Below are 21,473 nucleotides of genomic sequence, written 5' to 3' on the forward strand. Positions count from 1 at the left end.
TTGCGCTAGCATTTTTGTCTTTGCCTGTCTTGTTTTTGTCAAGTTGTTTCTCATTTTGCCCAGACTATTTTTGCTATTTTGTTTTTCATCCTGTTTATCTTTTGCCACACCGTTTCTTCCCTGTATTAAATCATCTTATTTATTGGATTACTGTCTGTGTTCTGTTTTTGGATCCTAACTTCACCAAACCTCCACCAGCCCTAACAATAACAATGTATTGTTTCAATTTGTTTTATTTTACTTTATCTTTACATCCATTTAAAGGTAGACTGACTTTCAGATTTTTCAAGTTTAGGTCAAAAAGAATTTTCCGTGACACCCAATTATTTTTTGTTTAGTGGACCGAAAGCTACTGAATTCGAATCACAGGCTTTCAATTTTATTATGTCATGCCCAGCTCTGGACACCCACTCCGGAGATTACGAATCTCTCACGCCAGTGCCGATCCGGAACGGGAATTCCTTCATGCCTGCATTCACGTCTTGGTTTTCTCTGATGTTATAAAAACGTCGTTCTCAGACAGGAACTTTGCCAGAACGTCTTGCTTTGCTTCTAGCCATTTCTGTGCCTCTGTTATGTTTCATGGTTGTTTGCTCAAGCTCATTTTTGTATTTCATGGTTTTTGCACTAAGGGTTTTATTTCTAGTTCATGGTTTTTTGCACTAGGGTTTTTTTTTTTGCCCTAGCATTTTTGTCCTTGCTTGTTTCATGTTTTTGTCTAGTTTTTAGGATTATTTTTGCCATTTGTTTTTGTCCCATTTGTTTACCCTTGTGCCATGCCCTTTTCCCTGGATTAAATCTCTCTATTTATTTGATTACTGTCTGTGTACTGCTTGTGGATCCTTATCTCACCACACCTCCACGACCCCTAACAGTACGTTCTGGCCAACATGGATCCAGCGGAACTCACCCGTCTGAGAACGTCCAACCAGCAGCAAGGGACTCTCCTTGGGACCCATCAGCAAGACCTCCAATAGATTACACAGAACCTCGCCACCCTGTCCAACTCACTCAACCTCCTCACCACACAAATGCAGCACTATCAAGCCATGCCTACCTCTGCCCAGCAGTCTCCAACTTCAGCCACTGCCTTTTCCCATGAGCCGAGACTCCCAGCGCCTCAGCCCTACGATGGAGAGCCAGGTACTTGTAGATTGTTCTTATCTCAATGCTCATTGATCATGGAGCTGCAACCTCTGACCTTCCCCACAGAACGCTCCCAGGTAGTATATACAATAACGCTAGGGAACTTGTGAAGCTGCGGCGTGGGTCCCAGTCTGCCTTGGACTATGCCATCGAGTTCCGGACATTGGCGGCATCGTACAGTTAGAACGAGAATGCCCAGGTCGACGTGTTCCTGCATGGCTTGTCTGACGTCATTAAGGATGAGCTGGTATTACAGGAACTGCCGTCAGACCTCTCCAGTCTTATGGACCTCGCCAACTGCATCGACGCCTGGATCCAGCAATGGAGGAGAGAGAAGATCCGCCCCAGCTTCACCTCCTCTCCACCTCCTGCCTTGTCCGTTGAACCTATGCAGGTAGACCGGGTACGGGTGTCAGTGGAGGAACAACAACACCGGCGGAGCACAGGATCCTGTTTCTACTGTGGTCAGTGAGGACACACCTGCCGAGCCTGCCCACTAAAAGGATGAGCCCCACCAGTGAATCGAGGGGCCCTGGTGGGCAACACTCGGAACCAGCTCCCCACTGATCAACTGCTACTCCCTGTCATCATTATCCACAACAACCAGCATCACCATCTCCAGGCCCTCATCGACTCGGGGCAGAGAGGAACCTAATCTGCTCCGCCACTGCCAAGCGTCTGGGAATTCTGCTACTTGCCCTCGATGTCCCCCTCACAGTCCTGACACTCAATGGCACCGGCTTGACCACCATCCACCTTACGGCCCTGCTCACCCTGAGGATTTCTGCTAACCACTCAAACCATCCAGCTCCATGTCATGAACAACCCCCACGTACCCATCATCCTAGGATTACCCTGGTTAACACTGCACAACCCTCACCTAAACTGGGCCTGGATTACATCCTGATCTTCTCCCGCTCCCTGGAGGAACATTGGGGCCACGTCCGGCAGGTCCTCCAGCACCTGCTAGAAAATAAGCCATGTCAAGGTGGAGAAAAGTGAAGTTCACTTCACTCTGTCTCATTTCTGGGGTTCATCATCTCCCCGGCTAGGATCCAGATGGACCCCCTCAAGCTTGAGGCAGTTGCTGACTGGCCCACCCCATTCTCACGAGAGAGCTCCAGCATTTCTTGGGATTCGCCAATTTCTACAGGCACTTTATCCGCAACTTCAGCACAGTGGCCAGACCTCTTATAGCTTTAACCTCAACTAAGACCTCATTCAAGTGGGGGCAGGAAGCGGAGAGAGCCTTCTCCATTTTCAAGCACAAGTTCACCACAGCATCCATTCTCACCATACCCGATCCCACAAAACAGTTTATCGTGGAGGTCAAAGCTTCTGAGTCTGGGGTCGGAGCCATCCTCTCCCAGAGGGCCAATGATAACAAGGTCCACCCCTGCTCCTTCTCTCACCGGCTGTCCCCTACTGAACGAAATTGACATTGGTGACAGAGAGCTGTTAGCCGTCAAGCTAGCCTTAGAGGAGTGGAGGCACTGGCTTGAGGGGTCGGATCTCCCCTTCCTCATCTGGACCGACCACAAGAATCTGGAATACCTCAAACCCGCCAATCGCCTTAATTCACGGCAACCCCGATGGTCTCTCTTCTTCTCCCATTTCCAATTCACGCTCTCCTACCACCCAGGCTCCAAGAACGGCAAACCTGATGCCCTGTCCAGGATATTCTCTGCCCGCCAGGAGGAGTCTAGTATGCCTGAAACCATCCTCCCTCCATGCAGTCTGGTGGGGGCCGCCCTACTTGAGGTAGAGACATTGGTGCAGAAGGCCCTGGAGCAGGACCCCAGAGAAGGTAACTCAAGCAACATACCACCTAACCATCTGCTTGTTCCCTGTTCTGTGTGAACCCAGGTGCTGCAGTGGGGTCATGGCTCCAAGTTGGCTTGTCGTCCGGGAGCTGCTCGAACCCTGGCACTCATCCAACAGTGCTTCTGATCCATCAAGTAGGACGTCCAGGAGTTTGTGGCAGCCTTCGACACGTGCCCGGAACAAGACAGCCGATCGACCCCCTGCCGGCCTGCTAAGACCCCTCCCGATTCCTCATCGACCCTGGTCTCACATCGCCCTGGACTTCATCACAGGACTCCCCAGCTCAGGTGGTAACACATGCATCCTCACAGTTATTGACCGGTTCTCCAAGACAGTCCATTTCATCCCTCTGCACAAGTTTCCCACAGCTAAAGAAACCGCTGAATTACTCATCCTTCACGTTTTCCGCCTACACGGACATCGTTTCTGACCGGGGTCCTCAGTTCACTGCGCAATTCTGGAGGGCCTTCTGCAAACTCATCGGGGCCTCCTGTCGCCTCTCCTCAGGGTTCCATCCTCAAACCAATGGCTGGCGGAATGGGCAAATCAAGCTTTGGATGTGGCACTCAGGTGTATGACATCCAGGGATGCCACTTCTTGGAGTAAGTACTTACCTTGGGTCGAGTACGCTCACAACACTCTCCCTTCATCTGCCACAGGTCTCTCACCCTTCCAGTGCTCCCTAGGTTACCAACCACCACTCTTCCCCAACCAAGAGGAGGAGGTCACTGTACCCTCAGCCCAGACCTTCATACGCCGCTGCAGGAGGACATGGGCATCAGCTCAGAGAAGACTCATTTGCTCCACCCTGGCATCCAAGAGGCAGGCTGACAAACACCGCTCTATGGCACCCACTTACTGGGTGGGGCAGCGAGTCATGCTCTCCACGCACCATCTGCCACTCAGAACAGTCTCCCGCAAGCTGGCGCCCAGATATCTAGGACCCTTCCTCATCAGCAAGGTAATCAATCCATGTTCTGTCAGACTGGCATTACCACTCACCATGCGATGTATTCACCCCACTTTCCATGTGTCACAGCTTAAACCTCTGGTCTCTAGTTCTTTGTTCCCACCCTCCAAACCCCACCACACCTCCACGACCCCTAACATATTATTATTATTATTATTATAGGACAATTAATGAATTTAGGGCCATGTGGCCCTAAATTCTCCACTATTTTCTTGCTTCACCGTGATGCAATACAAGAGACTATGTCATACATCATCTGGTGGGCTTTCCCCATTCGCACAAAGCATTGTGGGATACAAATTTGAAACAGGAAAGAGAAATGGAGGACGTGATTGTGTGCATGTAACGTGAAAGACTGACTACAGTAACAAAGTGAGAAGAAAAGACATCATGCTGTGAAGGAAGCACAGGGCCAAACTAATAAATGTCAGCGAGCACCTCAGTGTGATCAGCTGTTCGTTTAGCAACAGAATGATGTAACTGTCAGTGTATGGTCAAAGGTAAGCGTGCACATGCGCACACCAGACTTCCTCTGTCTGCTTGACTGTGTGAAGTGAGTGATTTTCATGCACATTATTTGCTAGGGAATCCCCTCAAATTAAATAACTTCACAGCCACAGAATGGCTTTTTTTTTTTTTTTTAATTTAGATATTACAGAAATAAGCATGGGGTGGCACAGTGGCGTAGTGGTTAGTGCTGTCGCCTCTCAGCAAGAAGGTCCGGGTTCGAGCCCTGTGGCCGGCGAGGGCCTTTCTGTGCAGAGTTTGCATGTTCTCCCCGTGTCCGCATGGGTTTCCTCCGGGTGCTCCGGTTTCCCCCACAGTCCAAAGACATGCAGGTTAGGTTAACTGGTGACTCTAAATTGACCATAGGTGTGAAATGTGAGTGTGAATGGTTGTGTGTCTGTGTCACCCCTGTGATGACCTGGCGACTTGTCCAGGGTGTACCCAGTTGAACAGGATAAAGTGGCTAGAGATAATGAGATGAGAACTAAATTTCACTGATTTTATGAAATCAAAAGGCCATCTACTTTTAATCACTCAGCCTTGTCACTCTTCCTCTGGTCATTTGTCACTTTTGGACTAGGATAACCCTATTTTCTTATATAATGCTTTTTCTTTTCCAGATTTTTAAATATTTTCCTCACATGCTGCTGTTTTTGTTTTTTTTCCTGTTTTTTATGTAACTATATAAACTGTTAAGAAATTTCCCATTGTGATGAATAAAGTCTTATTTGATCTTTAAAATTATTTGTTTGTTTCTTTGTTTTGACCCTTTAAAAATTTAAGCCAGTCCTTCTCCACAAATAACATGTACTAAGAGAATTAATAAACTGAAGAACATGAAGGCCTAACTTAGAGAAAAAAGGAAAGAACAAACATCAACTTACAGCATCTGTTATTCCCAGGTGGTCTCCTGTCTTACTTACCAGGACCTACCCTACTTAGCTTCCAAAGTCAGAGAAGACTGGGTGTTCTCAGAGTATTTAGCTTAAAGCCTAGGTCACAACCGGCCATACATGCTCCTACGGCCGGTCTACGTGCAAGAAACACACGGAGGGCGCGCGTGTGACGTGCTGATTTTCGAGCCGTAGACTGGCCGCAGAGGTTCTTTGTCATGTCAAACAAACTCTATGGACACTTACGTTTTTTTCAGGTTGCAAGACAAACTTACAGCCAATGTGCGTCTTTCTCCACAAACAAAAAAAACGCAATGATTTGGGAAACGCCAAAAATCGCACGGCCAAAAAATCGTACGTCCGGTTGTGACCTAGGCTTAATATAAAACTGCACATAAAGGATGACTCAAATGTGATCCATTGCCATTTGCCTAGCATGGAATCACAACCAATCACAAGGTCAAATCTCTTAAAGGCTACAGCTGCATTCATTCAAAGTGCACAAACAAGCTTCAAAAGCTCAAGCCACATTTCTCTCATACTCTCAACAAACTAAGCAACTCCAAGTAAGACTGTATACATGGGCAAGTAAAAACTGTATTTATTATTGTTTGTTCAAAGTTTTACTGTGTTGTGTAATTTAAATGGCAAACTGTTTTGTTAAAATCAGCATTCTGTGATTTACAAAGGGATTCCTACACACCACTGCAAATCTCCCCTCTCTTCTGTGTGTTTGATCTCACTCTGTGACCACCAACATAGTCACCCAGCCAGTCATCTATGTTGTACCAAAGACAAATGAGCTCCAAACTTTATAATGTTATTCCCCTTTTACCTTATTGTGTTTTGGGACTTTGTCATGATTATGCACCCTGACGTTATTTTTTTTTTCATCTTTGTCAGGGACTTCAACTACATGAATCTAAAGTCAGTGCTGCCTAATTTCCACCAGCATGTGGATTTTTCAACAAATACATGAGAATTACATACACGTACATGGTGTAGACAAAACTATGGAATGGCATTTTAATTGGTATCAAATTAAAAAAAAAAAAAAAAGAAATTTGCCTATTCCTCCAGGTGCTCCGGTTTCCCCCACAGTCCAAAGACATACAGGTTAGGCTAATTGGTGGCTCTAAACTGACCGTAGGTGTGAATGGTTGTTTGTCTATTACCCCTTTTCCCCCAAATCAGTGCTAATGCTGGTTCGCAACTCGTTCAACTTGCGAGCCAGCTGAGAACCAGTTTGCTTTTCCATAGCTCGCGGTGCTAAGGGAAGCCATGTCAGTTACGTCGTTGTATACGTCAGTTGCGTCGCTACGTTTGCATAAAACTTGGCGCAAATATCGAAGCAAAAACAACACGGAAGAAGCAGCAGCAACAATAATAATAATAATAATAATAAATGACTTCGCGTTTGTACAGCTGCTGCTTCTCGTCGCTTAAAAATGGCGATCTTTCGCGGTCTTGTTATTGTTGGTCTTAACAACTCCGCCCCCGCTGACATAAGCAGTTCTTTCCTCTGGCCCAGCAGAGAGTTGGTGCTAGCCTGGAACCGGTTTTTCTGGCCCCAGAGCCAGTTCTTTGTCAGTGGAAACAGAAAACCTGGTTCCAAACTAAGCACTGGCCCCGAACCAGCCCTGGAACTGCTTTGGTGGAAAAGGGGCATATGTGTCAGCCCTGTGATGACCTGGTGACTTGTCCAGCTGCAGGGCTTGAAATTCTCTCTCTCTTTTTTTTTTTTCACACCAGCCTAGTTGCCTTCCAAAGTAACTAGCCAAACAGAAAATCAACTAGCCAAAATTTGTTCATGTATGAATTTTACTTCTGTCAAAAATAATGCAAAAGAGAGTTACCATTGTTCATGACCTAATGTGTATTTATTTCAAGAGCAGAGTATACTGTTGTTAAATACATAAATGAGAACAGCACAGAGCACCATAATATAACAAGTAAATATTGGAAAACTTGGCAACTTGGTGTATGAGTATTGAAAACAAATATACTTACTATCATGACTATAGCACCCAAAATATGTTCAACATGCTTTCTGTATTTAACCATTTATGAGAGAAAAAGCATTAGGAGCTTCATATTGACTAGGAATCAACTTGAAAAAAATTAATTAATTAAACGGAATTAAATAATTCCATAAAAATCGTATCGCAGCCAAGGCCTACCCTGCTCCCACGTTTGCTTATAAGTCCTTTGTCGTTTCTCCTCTTCAGGCCGAGGTCGCTTTGTCCCTGTATCTGGCGGTTTCTGTACACCTTTCAGAAAATTCCACATCGCAATGTAGCTTTGGCAGATGTAAACAACAAAAACACGTGTTTAAATGGGCGATAATGTGCCCACATCTATTGAATTTGATAACGTGACGTGGCAGTGGGGGCGTGGCCAAGCATTGGTCTGTGAATGGAGGGCGGAGTCAGGGAAGGTAAGTGGTGGAATCATTGCACCTGATGGGGATTAACCTGTTTGTGTATCTTTATAAAAGGCTGAAAAGCTAGCAATAAATAGTTCATTGAGAACTCAATTCTGGCCTGCTGTGCTTCTGTGCTCCACCCACCTGGTCCAATACTACACGTGATTACTGCGATATTCAACAAGATGGGTTATATGCATGCACAGTAGTGGAAAAAAAAAAAAAGACAGCCTGACTCGTACACGATATGATTCGGAATTCTTCGGTAGTTTCCATCTGTCGATTAACACAGACACGGCACGCGCTTAATATGTGGCGGCTTTAGTTGACGGTGTGTCTGAATCTTCGCTTCATATATATATATATATATATATATATATATATATATATATATAATGTGTGTGTGTGTGTATAAATTTTCTTTTTTTTATTTTCAACTAGCCAGCCGGGCTGGCTAGTGACAGGAATTACCCGCCAAATGACAAGTCGCCTCGGGCGACCGGACCACCGCGAATTTCGAGCCCTGCAGCTGGCATGGACTTAAGGGAGGGTGCCCCCCATCCAAAAAAAAAAAGTTTTAGTACTGCAGATACCGAAGAGATATGCCTGTCGTTTTTATTTGATTAATAACGTTTTAAAAAAAACAAAATAAATCGTTATGTGGGATTGAGCTGAAGGGTTTATTTATATTTTTAATAGTAGGTCCTAGCTTAGGTTTTCTCGCTCATGACACGAATGCAGTGAAAAGAAAGCTGGGCGAGTCCTGTTGGATTTGAACAGAGTGCAGGAACTTCGTCCATCTGTATAATAACAGTGTGGGAAATGAGGCTGGATCGACAAATGCGATAATTTTCGCATTTGTCTGTCTGTATTTCAAAAGCATCAAACCGGATGGCCCATGAAAAATGTTAGACCCCGTCCACACGTAGCCGGGTATCTGCTAAATCGAAGATATTTTTCTACGTTTTGGCCTGTCATCCACATGAAAACACATCAAAAACGAATATTTAAAAAAACTCCGGGCAAAGTGAAGATTTTTGAAAACTCCGTGTATGCCTTTTAGTGTAGACAGAGATAACCGGAGGTTTGCGTTTTAGAACGTCACAATCTGCGCCAAAAAAATGACAACAAATCTGCCCTGACGTCAAACGTGCGACCTTTGTTTACTGCAGAAGCCAGATTAAGCATGGACTTAAGATAGCCGCACACCACGGCGATCCACGCGGTACCGAACCGACCCATTTCAGAGCCGACTCCCGACAGGGCACGCACATATCCCCCGACTGTTGACGAGTGCAGTCGCGATTGAAGCGACACGTGACAACTTAATAGCTTTGTGATTGGCTATTGGATATAGTTACTGTTAAATCCAACACTTGAAGATGCTACAGGCTGAATTACAAATGACACAACACGGAATATGTAGCGCACTATCTAGGCTGCATGAGCTATTATTCCCAACCTTAAATAGTGCACTTATATACGGGAGTTAAAGCGATTTGGAGTTCAGCCACACAACTTGAGCAGAGTGGCTTTCCAGCCCACTGTGTCTATGGATAAAGCTTCAGTCTATGGAATTACAGTATATACCTGCATTAGGTGCTACCAACACGTATTTCTCGCGCTAGAAATTGTGTTTAATGATGTCACGTGTTATATGCGAAAGATATGATTGGCTATTGCTAGCGACTCTCGCCGATCAGTCTGGCTCCCGATTAGTTTTTCGAATCGGCTGTGAGACGAGTCGGGACCATCGAAAACTAGTCTTTACGCCTGACTCGCGACTTCAGTTGGCTCGGTACGCTGAAAATCGGCGTAGTGTGCGGCTAGCTAAAGAGTAATGGATCGGAGTAGTGCCTTGAAAGCGTTAATTATTGTGCAGGTGCTATTTACATGTTTAATTTTAGAAGCCCAACTACTGCTCCAAGAGCACAGGCGATGTGATTAGGGGGTAGGATTTGGGGAAATAGCCATCTACAGGTTTGGAATGCTTATGAATGTGATTGAAAACGCAGATGTTCGATTATGTGTGGAAGGGATTTTTTTCGAAGACGAGGTGGTGTGGATAAAACATTTTTATAAACGGAGGGGGGGGAAATGTTCGGTTTTAAAAATACCCGGCTACGTGTGTACATGGCATTAGTTACAGGTCTAATCTACTTCTAATTTTCTTCCAAATGTTACATTGGGCAAATACGTACATCATGTTGTAACACGGCCTGTGATTGGCCAATCATGGACGCGCTCGATGAATGACAAGTCGCCTCTCATCAGTGATTAGGGTAGGTATACCACTAATGTGAAAAGAAAATGGACTACTACAGGTTTTGGACCTTGAGTGTTTTTTCCATTGTATTTTAACCCTCTGGGGTTGAGAGTTTTGCCGGCGAAGCTTGGCAGGTTTAGAATGAGCAGGTCATGTATTTAGATAAATGTCTTAAGTTTTTATCATACAAGCATGATAAACATATTGACAAACTTTATACTTTACACTTTCCTATGTACCCACCGTCAAATAATATCTCATCTCATCTCTAGCTGCTTTATCCTTCTACAGGGTCGCAGGCAAGCTGGAGCCTATCCCAGCTGACTACGGGCGAAAGGCGGGGTACACCCTGGACAAGTCGCCAGGTCATCACAGGGCTGACACATAGACACAGACAACCATTCACATTCACACCTACGGTCAATTTAGAGTCACCAGTTAACCTAACCTGCATGTCTTTGGACTGTGGGGGAAACCGGAGCACCCGGAGGAAACCCACGCGGACACGGGGAGAACATGCAAACTCCACACAGAAAGGCCCTCGCCGGCCCCGGGGCTCGAACCCAGGACCTTCTTGCTGTGAGGCGACAGCGCTAACCACTACACCACCGTGCCGCCGTCAAATAATATATTTTTTTAAATTACCTAAATGAGAAGAAATAAAAGTTGTCACCTTACTCAGTCACACCTGAGTCTGAGCGCCCACTTATGCATTCATAAGACTATTCATGTGGTAACGGCATGATAATCACGTTCACTCTTTCAGTTTCAATTGGTTTCTCTTTCGTGATGTTTTCTTCTACTTTCTAAGTTCTAATCTAGCAGATTTTAGTCTGAATGCCATATTACCATGTCTAGTTTTGAGTCTTTTAAAAAGCCATTTTGTTACAATGTTACTTGGAATCTTGTACTCAATTTTAACTCAGTTATGTAAGAATAGTTGTACTGTTAATTACTAATTTTTTATAGACTTGGTATAAAAAAAAGTCATTGTTGACTTAATGTTTCACAAGTGTCACTATAGTACATATACAACCCTGATTCCAAAAAAGTTGGAACAAAGTACAAATTGTAAATAAAAATGGAATGCAATGATGTGGAAGTTTCAAAATTCCATATTTTATTCAGAATAGAACATGGATGACATAGCAAATGTTTAAACTGAGAAAATGTATCATTTAAAGAGAAATTAGGTAATTTTAAATTTCATGACAACACATCTCAAAGTTGGGACAAGGCCATGTTTACCACTGTGAGAGATCCCCTTTTCTTTTTATAACAGTCTGTAAACGTCTGGGGACTGAGGAGACAAGTTGCTCAAGTTTAGGGATAGGAATGTTAACCCATTCTTGTCCTAATGTAGGATTCTAGTTGCTCAACTGTCTTAGGTCTTTTTTTTTTTTTTTGTCGTATCTTCCGTTTTATGATGTGCCAAATGTTTTCTATGGGTGAAAGATCTGGACTGTAGGCTGGCCAGTTCAGTACCCGGGCCCTTCTACGCAGCCATGATGCTGTAACTGATGCAGTATGTGGTTTGGCATTGTCATGTTGGAAAATGCAAGGTTTTCCCTGAAAGAGACATCATCTGGATGGGAGCATATGTTGCTCTAGAACCTGGATATACCTTTCAGCATTGATGGTGTCTTTCCAGATGTGTAAGCTGCCCATACCACACACACTAATGTAACCCCATACCATCAGAGATGCAGGCTTCTGAACTGAGCGCTGATAACAACTTGGATCATCCTTCTCCTCTTTAGTCCGAATGACACTGCATCCCTGATTTCCATAAAGAGCTTCAAATTTTGATTCGTCTGACCACAGAACAGTTTTCCACTTTGCCACAGTCCATTTTAAATGAGCCTTGGCCCAGAGAAGACGTCTGCGCTTCTGGATCATGTTTAGATACGGCTTCTTCTTTGAACTATAGAGTTTTAGCTGGCAACGGCGGATGGCACGGTGAATTGTGTTCACAGATAATGTTCTCTGGAAATATTCCTGAGCCCATTTTGTGATTTCCAATACAGAAGCATGCCTGTATGTGATGCAGTGCCGTCTAAGGGCCTGAAGATCACGGGCACCCAGTATGGTTTTCCGGCCTTGACCCTTATGCACAGAGATTCTTCCAGATTCTCTGAATCTTTTGATATTATGCACTGTAGATGATATGTTCAAACTCTTTACAATTTTACACCGTCAAACTCCTTTCTGATATTGCTCCACTATTTGTCGGCACAGAATTAGGGGGATTGGTGATCCTCTTCCCATCTTTATTTCTGAGAGCCGCTGCCACTCCAAGATGCCCTTTTTATACCCAGTCATGTTAATGACCTATTGCCAATTGACCTAATGAGTTGCAATTTGGTCCTCCAGCTGTTCCTTTTTTGTACCTTTAACTTTTCCCAGCCTCTTATTGCCCCGTCCCAACTTTTTTGAGATGTGTTGCTGTCATGAAATTTCAAATGGGCCAATATTTGGCATGAAATTTCAAAATGTCTCACTTTTGACATTTGATATGTTTATGTTCTATTGTGAATACAATATCAGTTTTTGAGATTTGTAAATTATTGCATTCCGTTTTTATTTACAATTTGTACTTTGTCCCAACTTTTTTGGAATCGGGGTTGTACGAGTACCAGTAAGTTGTAACCAACTGAAACATCCTTGCCTGCCATACTTTTTTTTTTTTTCTAGACATGGAATTGACCTGTGTGTACTACTGTTTTCTTGGGTATAACTTTAAGCATGTTTTTCTTGAATCTTCTGCCATTTTCTTGTAAACTATATTCAATTTGTAATGTAATTAGCAACTGTCTAGTGTTATTTGGCCTTTGAAGATCATAAAAATGTGCCTGGAAATAGCTGAGAAGCCATCTCCAGGGATCTAAAGCCCTTCAGCTTCTCTGGGCCTTTGGCCCATCATTCAGACAGGCTGAAATTTGGATCGACAGACATTTCAGACTTGTCTGTCCTGTGACAATTTGCTTGAAATTCCCCAGTGAGCTCAGATTGCATTTGCTAAAATGGTAATAATTTATTGATATAGGGTGTTTTGTGGTCAGTGTACTACACTAGTGTGTCATGTGGTAATGCATTATGACAATGCAACTTTCATAAATATTACCATATATCAGTTGTAATTATGTTTTATGCATCTACCTGCAACTCTATAATTTTCAGTGACTAATAAAATGGCTTTGAAAGTTCCTAGTTTTAAAATATTTTTGATATGGTAATTTTCTTTCAGAAATTTCATTTACAACATGTCTCTGAAAGCTCAAAATGCATCTCTGGGCATTTTAAAAACTGTAGAGTTTCCAGGGGATTCTGGCAGGCCCCAGACCCCTGGCCTTACTGGGTTTATGCCCCCCCCCCCCCCCCCCCCCCCATTTTCCTGGATCCGCCCCTGTCCAGGGTGTACCCCGCGTCTTGCCCACAGTCAGCTGGGATAGGCTCCAGCTTGCCCACGACCCTGCACAGGATATGCGGTTACTGATAATGGATGGATAAATACAATCCCAAGTCCAAAAAAGTTGGGATGCTTTGTAAACTGTAAATAAAAATGCGATAATTTGCAAATAATGGAAACCCTATATTTCATTGAAAATGGTACAAAGACAACATATCAATTTGTGGAAGCATTGTGGAAGGAGTGGGATCCAGTGGGAAGGTGTGCTGGACAAGGTAATCTGCAGGATCTCTTCTGTAGAATGAGGAGAAAAATGTCAAAGCATCATGCTTTTCTTCAATAGATGAGATTTGTGTAAAAAGGCATAATTTGTGCAAATTCTCAAACATGGTCAAAATCTGGTGATTTCCAGTTGTTGTAAACAAACTGTGTTAATGTGAATATTTAAGAAAACTTATGTTCAGCTTAAGCCAACAGTCTTGTCTGTTGTTTGCTTTGCCACTTCACCTTTATACAGGTACTATAGTCATTAGTGTCTATCAAATTTAATATAATTTCTTAATACCAGTGCTTCCCCCCCCCCCCCCCCCCCCCCCCATTTGTGACACTGGAGAATCATATCCTTTTGTTGGCATTTTCTGGTCCTTTTCTGTGTCAACTGCACTACTCTTTTCACATTAACATTAACCTTAAAATTATCAACCCATAATGTGCTACTTGTCACAGATGTAGCCTGTATAAATTAAAGGTAACCAAGGTGGAGCTTTTTCAGTAGATGTCAATGACTGTTGCGAGTGAGCCATCTCAAACCATAGCTCAGTGTTTGTTTGGCAAATCCAGAAATCGTCATTCTTGTTATTTCAAGCAAATTATTATGCACTACCACTCTTTGTTTGCCAGGTGTTCGTGTAAAATTGACTGTAGTGGGCATAATGAGAATCCAGTGTGTGGTACAGATGGAAACTCCTACAACAACCCTTGCCTTGTACGGGAGGCTTCATGTCTGAAACAGGAGCAGATCGATGTTAAACATCTGGGGAGATGCCCAGGTAGACTCATACCTAATTGTTCAACCCCCCCCCCCCCCCCCCAATCTGTTGTGCATAATATTGTGACAATATTGTATATACTCTAAGGGTGTTAGAGGTTCACATTTTATGGTATGATAACCTAGCTACAGTATAATGTCACATTTATTAAGCAACTGTTTAAAACCATAGAAAGCCTTTATCCTGGGTCTGAATCAAACCTCAAATCAAAGCCTCTTAACAGGTCCATCTACTGTAAAAAAGTTAGCAACTGGTTTCCTGATGCAGTCATGACCAATATGCCCAATAATATAAAGATTGGCATGATGGAGGTAGATTTTGGAAGGAGCCCAAAGAAATGCCCATTACAAAGAGAGCAAAAGATAATAAAACTGATAGTTGACTGCTGTAATTTTATGTGCTGTATACTGAGGATGCAGCATGAAACATTTGGTTTGACTTTCCATTTCATATGATAGTTTGCATGAGGTTAAGTTTATTTTTGTAGCGCTTTTAACAATACACATTGTTGCAAATCAGCTTTACAGAGAATTAAAGGCTAATTTCATGAGCTAATTTTATCCCTAATTTATCCTTAATTTGATAAAATATCCTTAATATGAGCATTCATTTTGTGGTGTTCAGTGGTATTGGCGGGCACTGGTTAAGAAACTTGTATAAAAAAAAAAGTTTAATCAGGCTTAAAAAAAAACCTGTGTGATCAACTGCCACATTATACATCAAAATTACCTGTGCCAACATGACACTTAGTCCAATCTTAATAGGTATTTTTATGCACCATCCCCATATCATTCCCTTTTCAATGTAGAATATTTATATAAAAACCATTGTTTATATCTTATTTTAGATAAGGGGAAAAAAAATAATGATGAAGGACTGTCCTACAAGCCTGATCTCTTTGGTAAATACATTAAATTATTTTTATTCCAGGTTTTGTCAAATTTTAATAAAAAAAAAAACTGGTGGAAATTACAACCCCGATTCCAAAAAAGTTGGGACAAAGTACAAATTGTAAATAAAAACGGAATGCAATAATTTACAAATAAGTGAAACATTTTGAAATTTCATGCCAAATATTGGCTCATTTGAAGTTTCATGACAGCAACACATCTCAAAGTTGGGACAGGGGCAATAAGAGGCTGGAAAAGTTAAAGGTACAAAAAAGGAACAGCTGGAGGACCAAATTGCAACTCATTAGGTCAATTGGCAATAGGTCATTAACATGACTGGGTATAAAAAGAGCATCTTGGAGTGGCAGCAGCTCTCAGAAGTAAAGATGGGAAGAGGATCACCAATCCCCCTAATTCTGTGCCGACAAATAGTGGAGCAATATCAGAAAGGAGTTCGACAGTGTAAAATTGCAAAGAGTTTGAACATATCATCTACAGTGCATAATATCAAAAGATTCAGAGAATCTGGAAGAATCTGTGTGTAAGGATCAAGGCCGGAAAACCATACTGGGTACCCGTGATCTACGGGCCCTTAGACGGCACTGCATCACATACAGGCATGCTTCTGTATTGGAAATCACAAAATGGGCTCAGGAATATTTCCAGAGAACATTATCTGTGAACACAATTCACCGTGCCATCCGCCGTTGCCAGCTAAAACTCTATAGTTCAAAGAAGAAGCCGTATCTAAACATGATCCAGAAGCGCAGATGTCTTCTCTGGGCCAAGGCTCATTTAAAATGGACTGTGGCAAAGTGGAAAACTGTTCTGTGGTCAGACGAATCAAAATTTGAAGTTCTTTATGGAAATCAGGGATGCCGTGTCATTCGGACTAAAGAGGAGAAGGACGACCCAAGTTATCAGCGCTCAGTTCAGAAGCCTGTATCTCTGATGGTATGGGGTTGCATTAGTGCGTGTGGCATGGACAGCTTACACATCTGGAAAGACACCATCAATGCTGAAAGGCAGGGGTGTTCAAATTGATCCATAAAGGGCCGTGTGGCTGCAGGCTTTCATTCCAGCCATGCAGCAGCACCCTGATTTGGCTTATTCAATCAACTGACACACCCACCCTTTAATCAAGGGTGGGTGTGGCTGCAAGTATTTGACTGTGTGAAGACAGTTCAGTTGATTGAATGAGCCAAGTCAGGTGTGCTGCTGCATGGCTGGAATGAAAACCTGCAGCCACACGGCCCTTTATGGATCAATTTGAACACCCCTGCTGAAAGGTATATCCAGGTTCTAGAGCAACATATGCTCCCATCCAGACGACGTCTCTTTCAGGGAAGACCTTGCATTTTCCAACATGACCATGCCAAATCACATACTGCATCATGGCTGCGTAGAAGAAGGGTCTGGGTACTGAACTGGCCAGCCTGCAGTCCAGATCTTTCACCCATAGAAAACATTTGGCGCATCATAAAACAGAAGATACGACAAAAAAGACCTAAAAGACAGTTGAGCAACTAGAATCCTACATTAGACAAGAATGGGTTAACATTCCTATTCCTAAACTTGAGCAACTTGTCTCCTCAGTCCCCAGACGTTTACAGACTTGTAAAAAGAAAAGGGGATGTCTCACAGTGGTAAACATGGCCTTGTCCCAACTTTTTTGAGATGTGTTGTCATGAAATTTAAAATCACCTAATTTTTCTCTTTTAAATGATACATTTTCTCAGTTTAAACATTTGCTATGTCATCTATGTTCTATTCTGAATAAAATATGGAATTTTGAAACTTCCACATCATTGCATTCCGTTTTTATTTATAATTTGTACTTTGTTCCAACTTTTTTGGAATCAAGGTTGTAGTAAATAAATAATTTTCTTAAATTATTCTATAGCCTGATATTAAATATGAACTGAATAGTGTCATTTAAATTAACAGCTTTAGAAACTGTACTTTTTCTTTAAATGTTAGACCCAGCAGATCCAGGAGAAGGGAAAGGATATGGCTGGATGCCAATTCCCTGCACAGATGACAACTTCTGTGTTCATGGCCACTGTGAATTTAAATATGGTCATTCCTCGTGTCGGTAAGCATTGAGTTCAGTATTTGGATTTTGCTTTGCCTAGTGTCGGTAAGCATTGAGTTCAGGATTTGGATTTTGCTTTGCCTAGCTGTCTTAAGGGTGACATTGTGGTGCAGTGGTTAGCACTGTCACCTCACAGCAAGCAGGTTCTGGGTTCGAACCTTGCAGCTAACTGGGCCCTTGCTGTGTGGAGTTTGCATGTTCTCCCCATGCATGAATGGGTTTCCTCTGGGTGCTCCAGTTTCCTCCCACAGATTAAAAAAAAAAACATGCAGTTTACATCAACTGGCTACTTTAAATAGCCCATAAAATAAGTGTGAATGGTTGTTAGTCTTCATGTTAGCCCTCTGATAGATTGCCAACCTGTCCAGGGTGTACCCTGTGTTTCACCCAATGATTCCAGCTGGGATTGGTTCCAGCTTCCCCCATGACGAATAATTGATATATAATGGATGGATGGATGGATGGATGGATGGATACATATCTTGATCTAGTGATAATCAAAACATATAGTACTCATGCCTGAAGTAAATGTTGTGTATTCCTTTCATTTCAGGTGTGATTCTGGATACACAGGGCCACAGTGTGAGGAAGTTGCTGACTTTAACATACTCTATGTGGTGCCTAGTGGTCAAAAACTGCACTATGTACTCATAGCTTCTATTATTGGAGCTGTGCAGATAGCCATTATTGTGGCTGTTGTCATGTGCATCACCAGGTTCGTGACCCCTGAAATATACAAAAGTCATTTGCTGAAAATTTTATTATTTTCTTCTGTTTAGAATGTGGCTAGTTCCAAGGCAAAGCAATCAAGGCAAAATTCAATATTAAATAAAATAATACTAACCATTAATGGTAAACAATTCCCATTGCAATATTTCTCTTAACAGGAAATGTCCTAAGAATAACCGAGGACGTCGGCAAAAACAAAACTTGGGTCATTTCTCTTCAGACACCTCATCCAGGATGATGTAGCTTGTTTTATTTTTTGATTTTATACCTTTTGTACCATGTGGATTGCATTTAAGAGTACCTTTTGTTTAATTCTGTGTTTATCTGTGGACCATAGGTTTATTTTTAGTTTATTTATGGTGCCTTATTATTCATTTTATTCTGGACATTTAAGGAGCTTGTTGGCAGTTGTAAACACTGCCAACTGAATGATGAAAGCCAGCTTTTCTTTTTCTACCTTTTTTCTGTTACTTATTTTTGGTAAATGTTTGTGAAATGTTCTTGGTACAGTTGCTGTACACTTTTTGTTCACTGAATGTGTTTACTTTAGCGAGTGCAGCTGAACACCAAATGGAGTTGGTTATGTATGACAAAACAACAGCAATTTTTTTTAAAGGTAATTGCAGACAATGAAATGCAGTGTGGATGGATGGCTAGTTAATGTTGCAATGTTGAAATGTGTGTAGATTTTAATTTGTAATGTTATTGGTGGTGTCCTTGATAAAATGATCATTAATTTAATTCTAGACACTGCATATCGCATGAAACTGTGTCCAGTGATGTAGATTTAACAGAATTAAATGAATTGTCTTCTGACTTGTCTACTGTCAACTATATCAGCTCAGCTGCATGAAGGGCAATATTTTACCCAGCCATTACTCTGAACCAGGGGTTATTAACTTGTATTGTTCATTGACCCCTTTCTACCCAAATTATTTGCCTCAAGCAACCCTGGTTAAACAGTTTAAGTAAATATTTGCATTTTGAAGACATTTGTTTTTCATAATTTGCAGCTTCTTTACTTTATTTTTTTTTTAAATCTGTACAACCTTCCCATGTTGGTTATATATATATGGCCAAGCTGTCATGTTTCACTTCATGTCTTTTTAAGAAAGCTGGCTTTATACGTTCATTAGAAAGCATTTGAGAAAGTGTTTGGCCTCGTCACTGTCCACGCACATCTTCCTCACTATACTTATAGAATGCTTCCCAGTTTGGAGCTTTTGTTGTCTAATTTGTGCTCGGATGTTCCTCTTCTTGTGTTTTTCATTTGCTTACAACATGTCTGTCTATTTTAAGTGATTTTAATGAAAAACTTTTTGCCATGGAGAATGATTTAGCTTGCATACGGTAATTCATGTTTAACTCTCACATGTTAAAAACAACCCCAATTCTAAAAAAGTTTGGTACGCTTTGTAAACTGTAAATAAAAACAATGCGATAATTTGCAAATTATGGAAACCCTGTATTTCATGGAAAATAGTACAAAGACAACATATCAGTTGTTGAAACTGAGAAGTTTTATTCAGCTCATCTCATTATCTCTCGCCGCTTTATCCTTCTACAGGGTTGCAGGCAAGCTGGAGCCTATCCCAGCTGACTACGGGCGAAAGGCGGGGTACACCCTGGACAAGTCGCCAGGTCATCACAGGGCTGACACATAGACACAGACAACCATTCACACTCAATTTAGAGTCACCAGTTAACCTAACCTGCATGTCTTTGGACTGTGGGGGAAACCGGAGCACCCGGAGGAAACCCACGCGGACACGGGGAGAACATGCAAACTCCACACAGAAAGGCCCTCGCCGGCCCCGGGGCTCAAACCTAGGACCTTCTTGCTGTGAGGCGACAGCGCTAACCACTACACCACCGTGCCGCCCAAGTTTTATTGTTTTTTGAAAAATATGTGCTCATTTTGAATTTGATGTCAGCAACACGTTTCAAAAAAGTTGAGACAGGGGCATGTTCACCACTGTGTTGCATCACCTCTACTTTTAAGAACACTCTGTAAACATTTGGGAACTGAGGAGACCAATTGCTGTAGCTTTGAAAGAGAAATGTCCCATTCTTGCCTCATATACAGTTTCAGTTGCTCAACAGTTCGGGGTGTCCTTTATCATATTTTGCACTTCATAATGCGCCAAATGTTTTAAATGGGAGACAGGTCTGGACTGCAGGCAGGCCAGTTTAGTACCCAGACTCTCTTACTACAGAGCCATGCAGTTTTAATATGTGCAGAAAGCACGTTGGCATTGTCTTGCTGAAAGAAGGAAGGCCTTTCTTGAAAAAGATTTTGTCTGGATGGCAGCATGTTCCTCTGAAACATGTATATATCATTCAGCATTAATAATGCCTTCCCAGATGTACAAGCTACCCATTTCATGTGCACTAATGCACCCTCATACTATCACAGATGCTGGCTTTTGAACTGTGCACTGATAAGCTGGATGGTCCCTCTCCTCTTTAGCCTGGAGGATGTGGTTGCCATGATTTAAAAAAAGAATTTCTACTTTTGATTCATCAGACCTCAGGACAATTTTCCACTTCGCCTCAGTCCATCGTAAAAGAGCTCGGACACAGAGAAGGTGGCAGTGTTTCTGGATATTGTCTATATATAGACAAAATATTACTACATGCATTTGTGGATGTAGTAATGAGCTGTTTTCACAGATAATGGTTTTCTTAAGTGTTCCTGAGCCCATACAGTGACTTCCACTACAGACACGTGTCTGCTTTTAATGCAGTGTTGCCTGAGGGCCTGAAGATCACAGGCATCCAGTGTCAGTTTTCAGCCTTGTCTCTTGCATACAGAGATTTCTCCAGATTCTCTGAATCTTTTAATGATATTATGTACCATATATGATGTGATCCCCAAATTCTTTGCAGTTTTACATTGAAGAACGTTATTCTTAAATTGTTGCATTGTCTTTCACAGAGCAGTGAACCCCTCCCCGTCTTTACTTCTGAGAGACTCAGCCTCTCTGGGATGCTCTTTTTAGACCCAATCATGTTATTGACCTGTTGCCAATTAACCAAATAATTAGGGGTTTTTTTTAGCATTACACAACTTTTTCAGTCTTTTATTGCCCCTGTCCCCACTTCTCCGAAACATCTTACTGACATCAAATTCAAAATGAGCGTCTATTTTGCAAAAAACAAAATTTCTCAGTTTCAACATTTTTGATATGTTGTCTTTGTACTATTTTCAATGAAATATAGGTTTCCATCATTTGCAAATCTTCACATTCTGTTTTTATTTATGTTTTA

The 21,473-nt window shown here is 42.2% G+C and overlaps 1 protein-coding gene across 1 annotated transcript in view; it reads left to right on the plus strand.

Moving 5' to 3' along the window:
- The window catches only part of tmeff1b (transmembrane protein with EGF-like and two follistatin-like domains 1b), a 163,885-nt gene extending 144,902 nt beyond the window's left edge, over nt 1–18,983 (plus strand). The window contains exons 7-11 of the mRNA XM_060921432.1: nt 14,341–14,489; nt 15,337–15,390; nt 17,360–17,474; nt 18,028–18,189; nt 18,362–18,983. Coding sequence (XP_060777415.1) covers nt 14,341–14,489; nt 15,337–15,390; nt 17,360–17,474; nt 18,028–18,189; nt 18,362–18,446 — 565 coding nt within the window. The 3' untranslated portion in view covers nt 18,447–18,983. The remainder of the gene's footprint in view (nt 1–14,340; nt 14,490–15,336; nt 15,391–17,359; nt 17,475–18,027; nt 18,190–18,361) is intronic.
- Nucleotides 18,984–21,473: the final 2,490 nt, after the last annotated feature.

Source organism: Neoarius graeffei, chromosome 5 (genome assembly GCF_027579695.1).
Source record: "Neoarius graeffei isolate fNeoGra1 chromosome 5, fNeoGra1.pri, whole genome shotgun sequence".
Taxonomy (NCBI): Eukaryota; Metazoa; Chordata; class Actinopteri; order Siluriformes; family Ariidae; genus Neoarius; species Neoarius graeffei.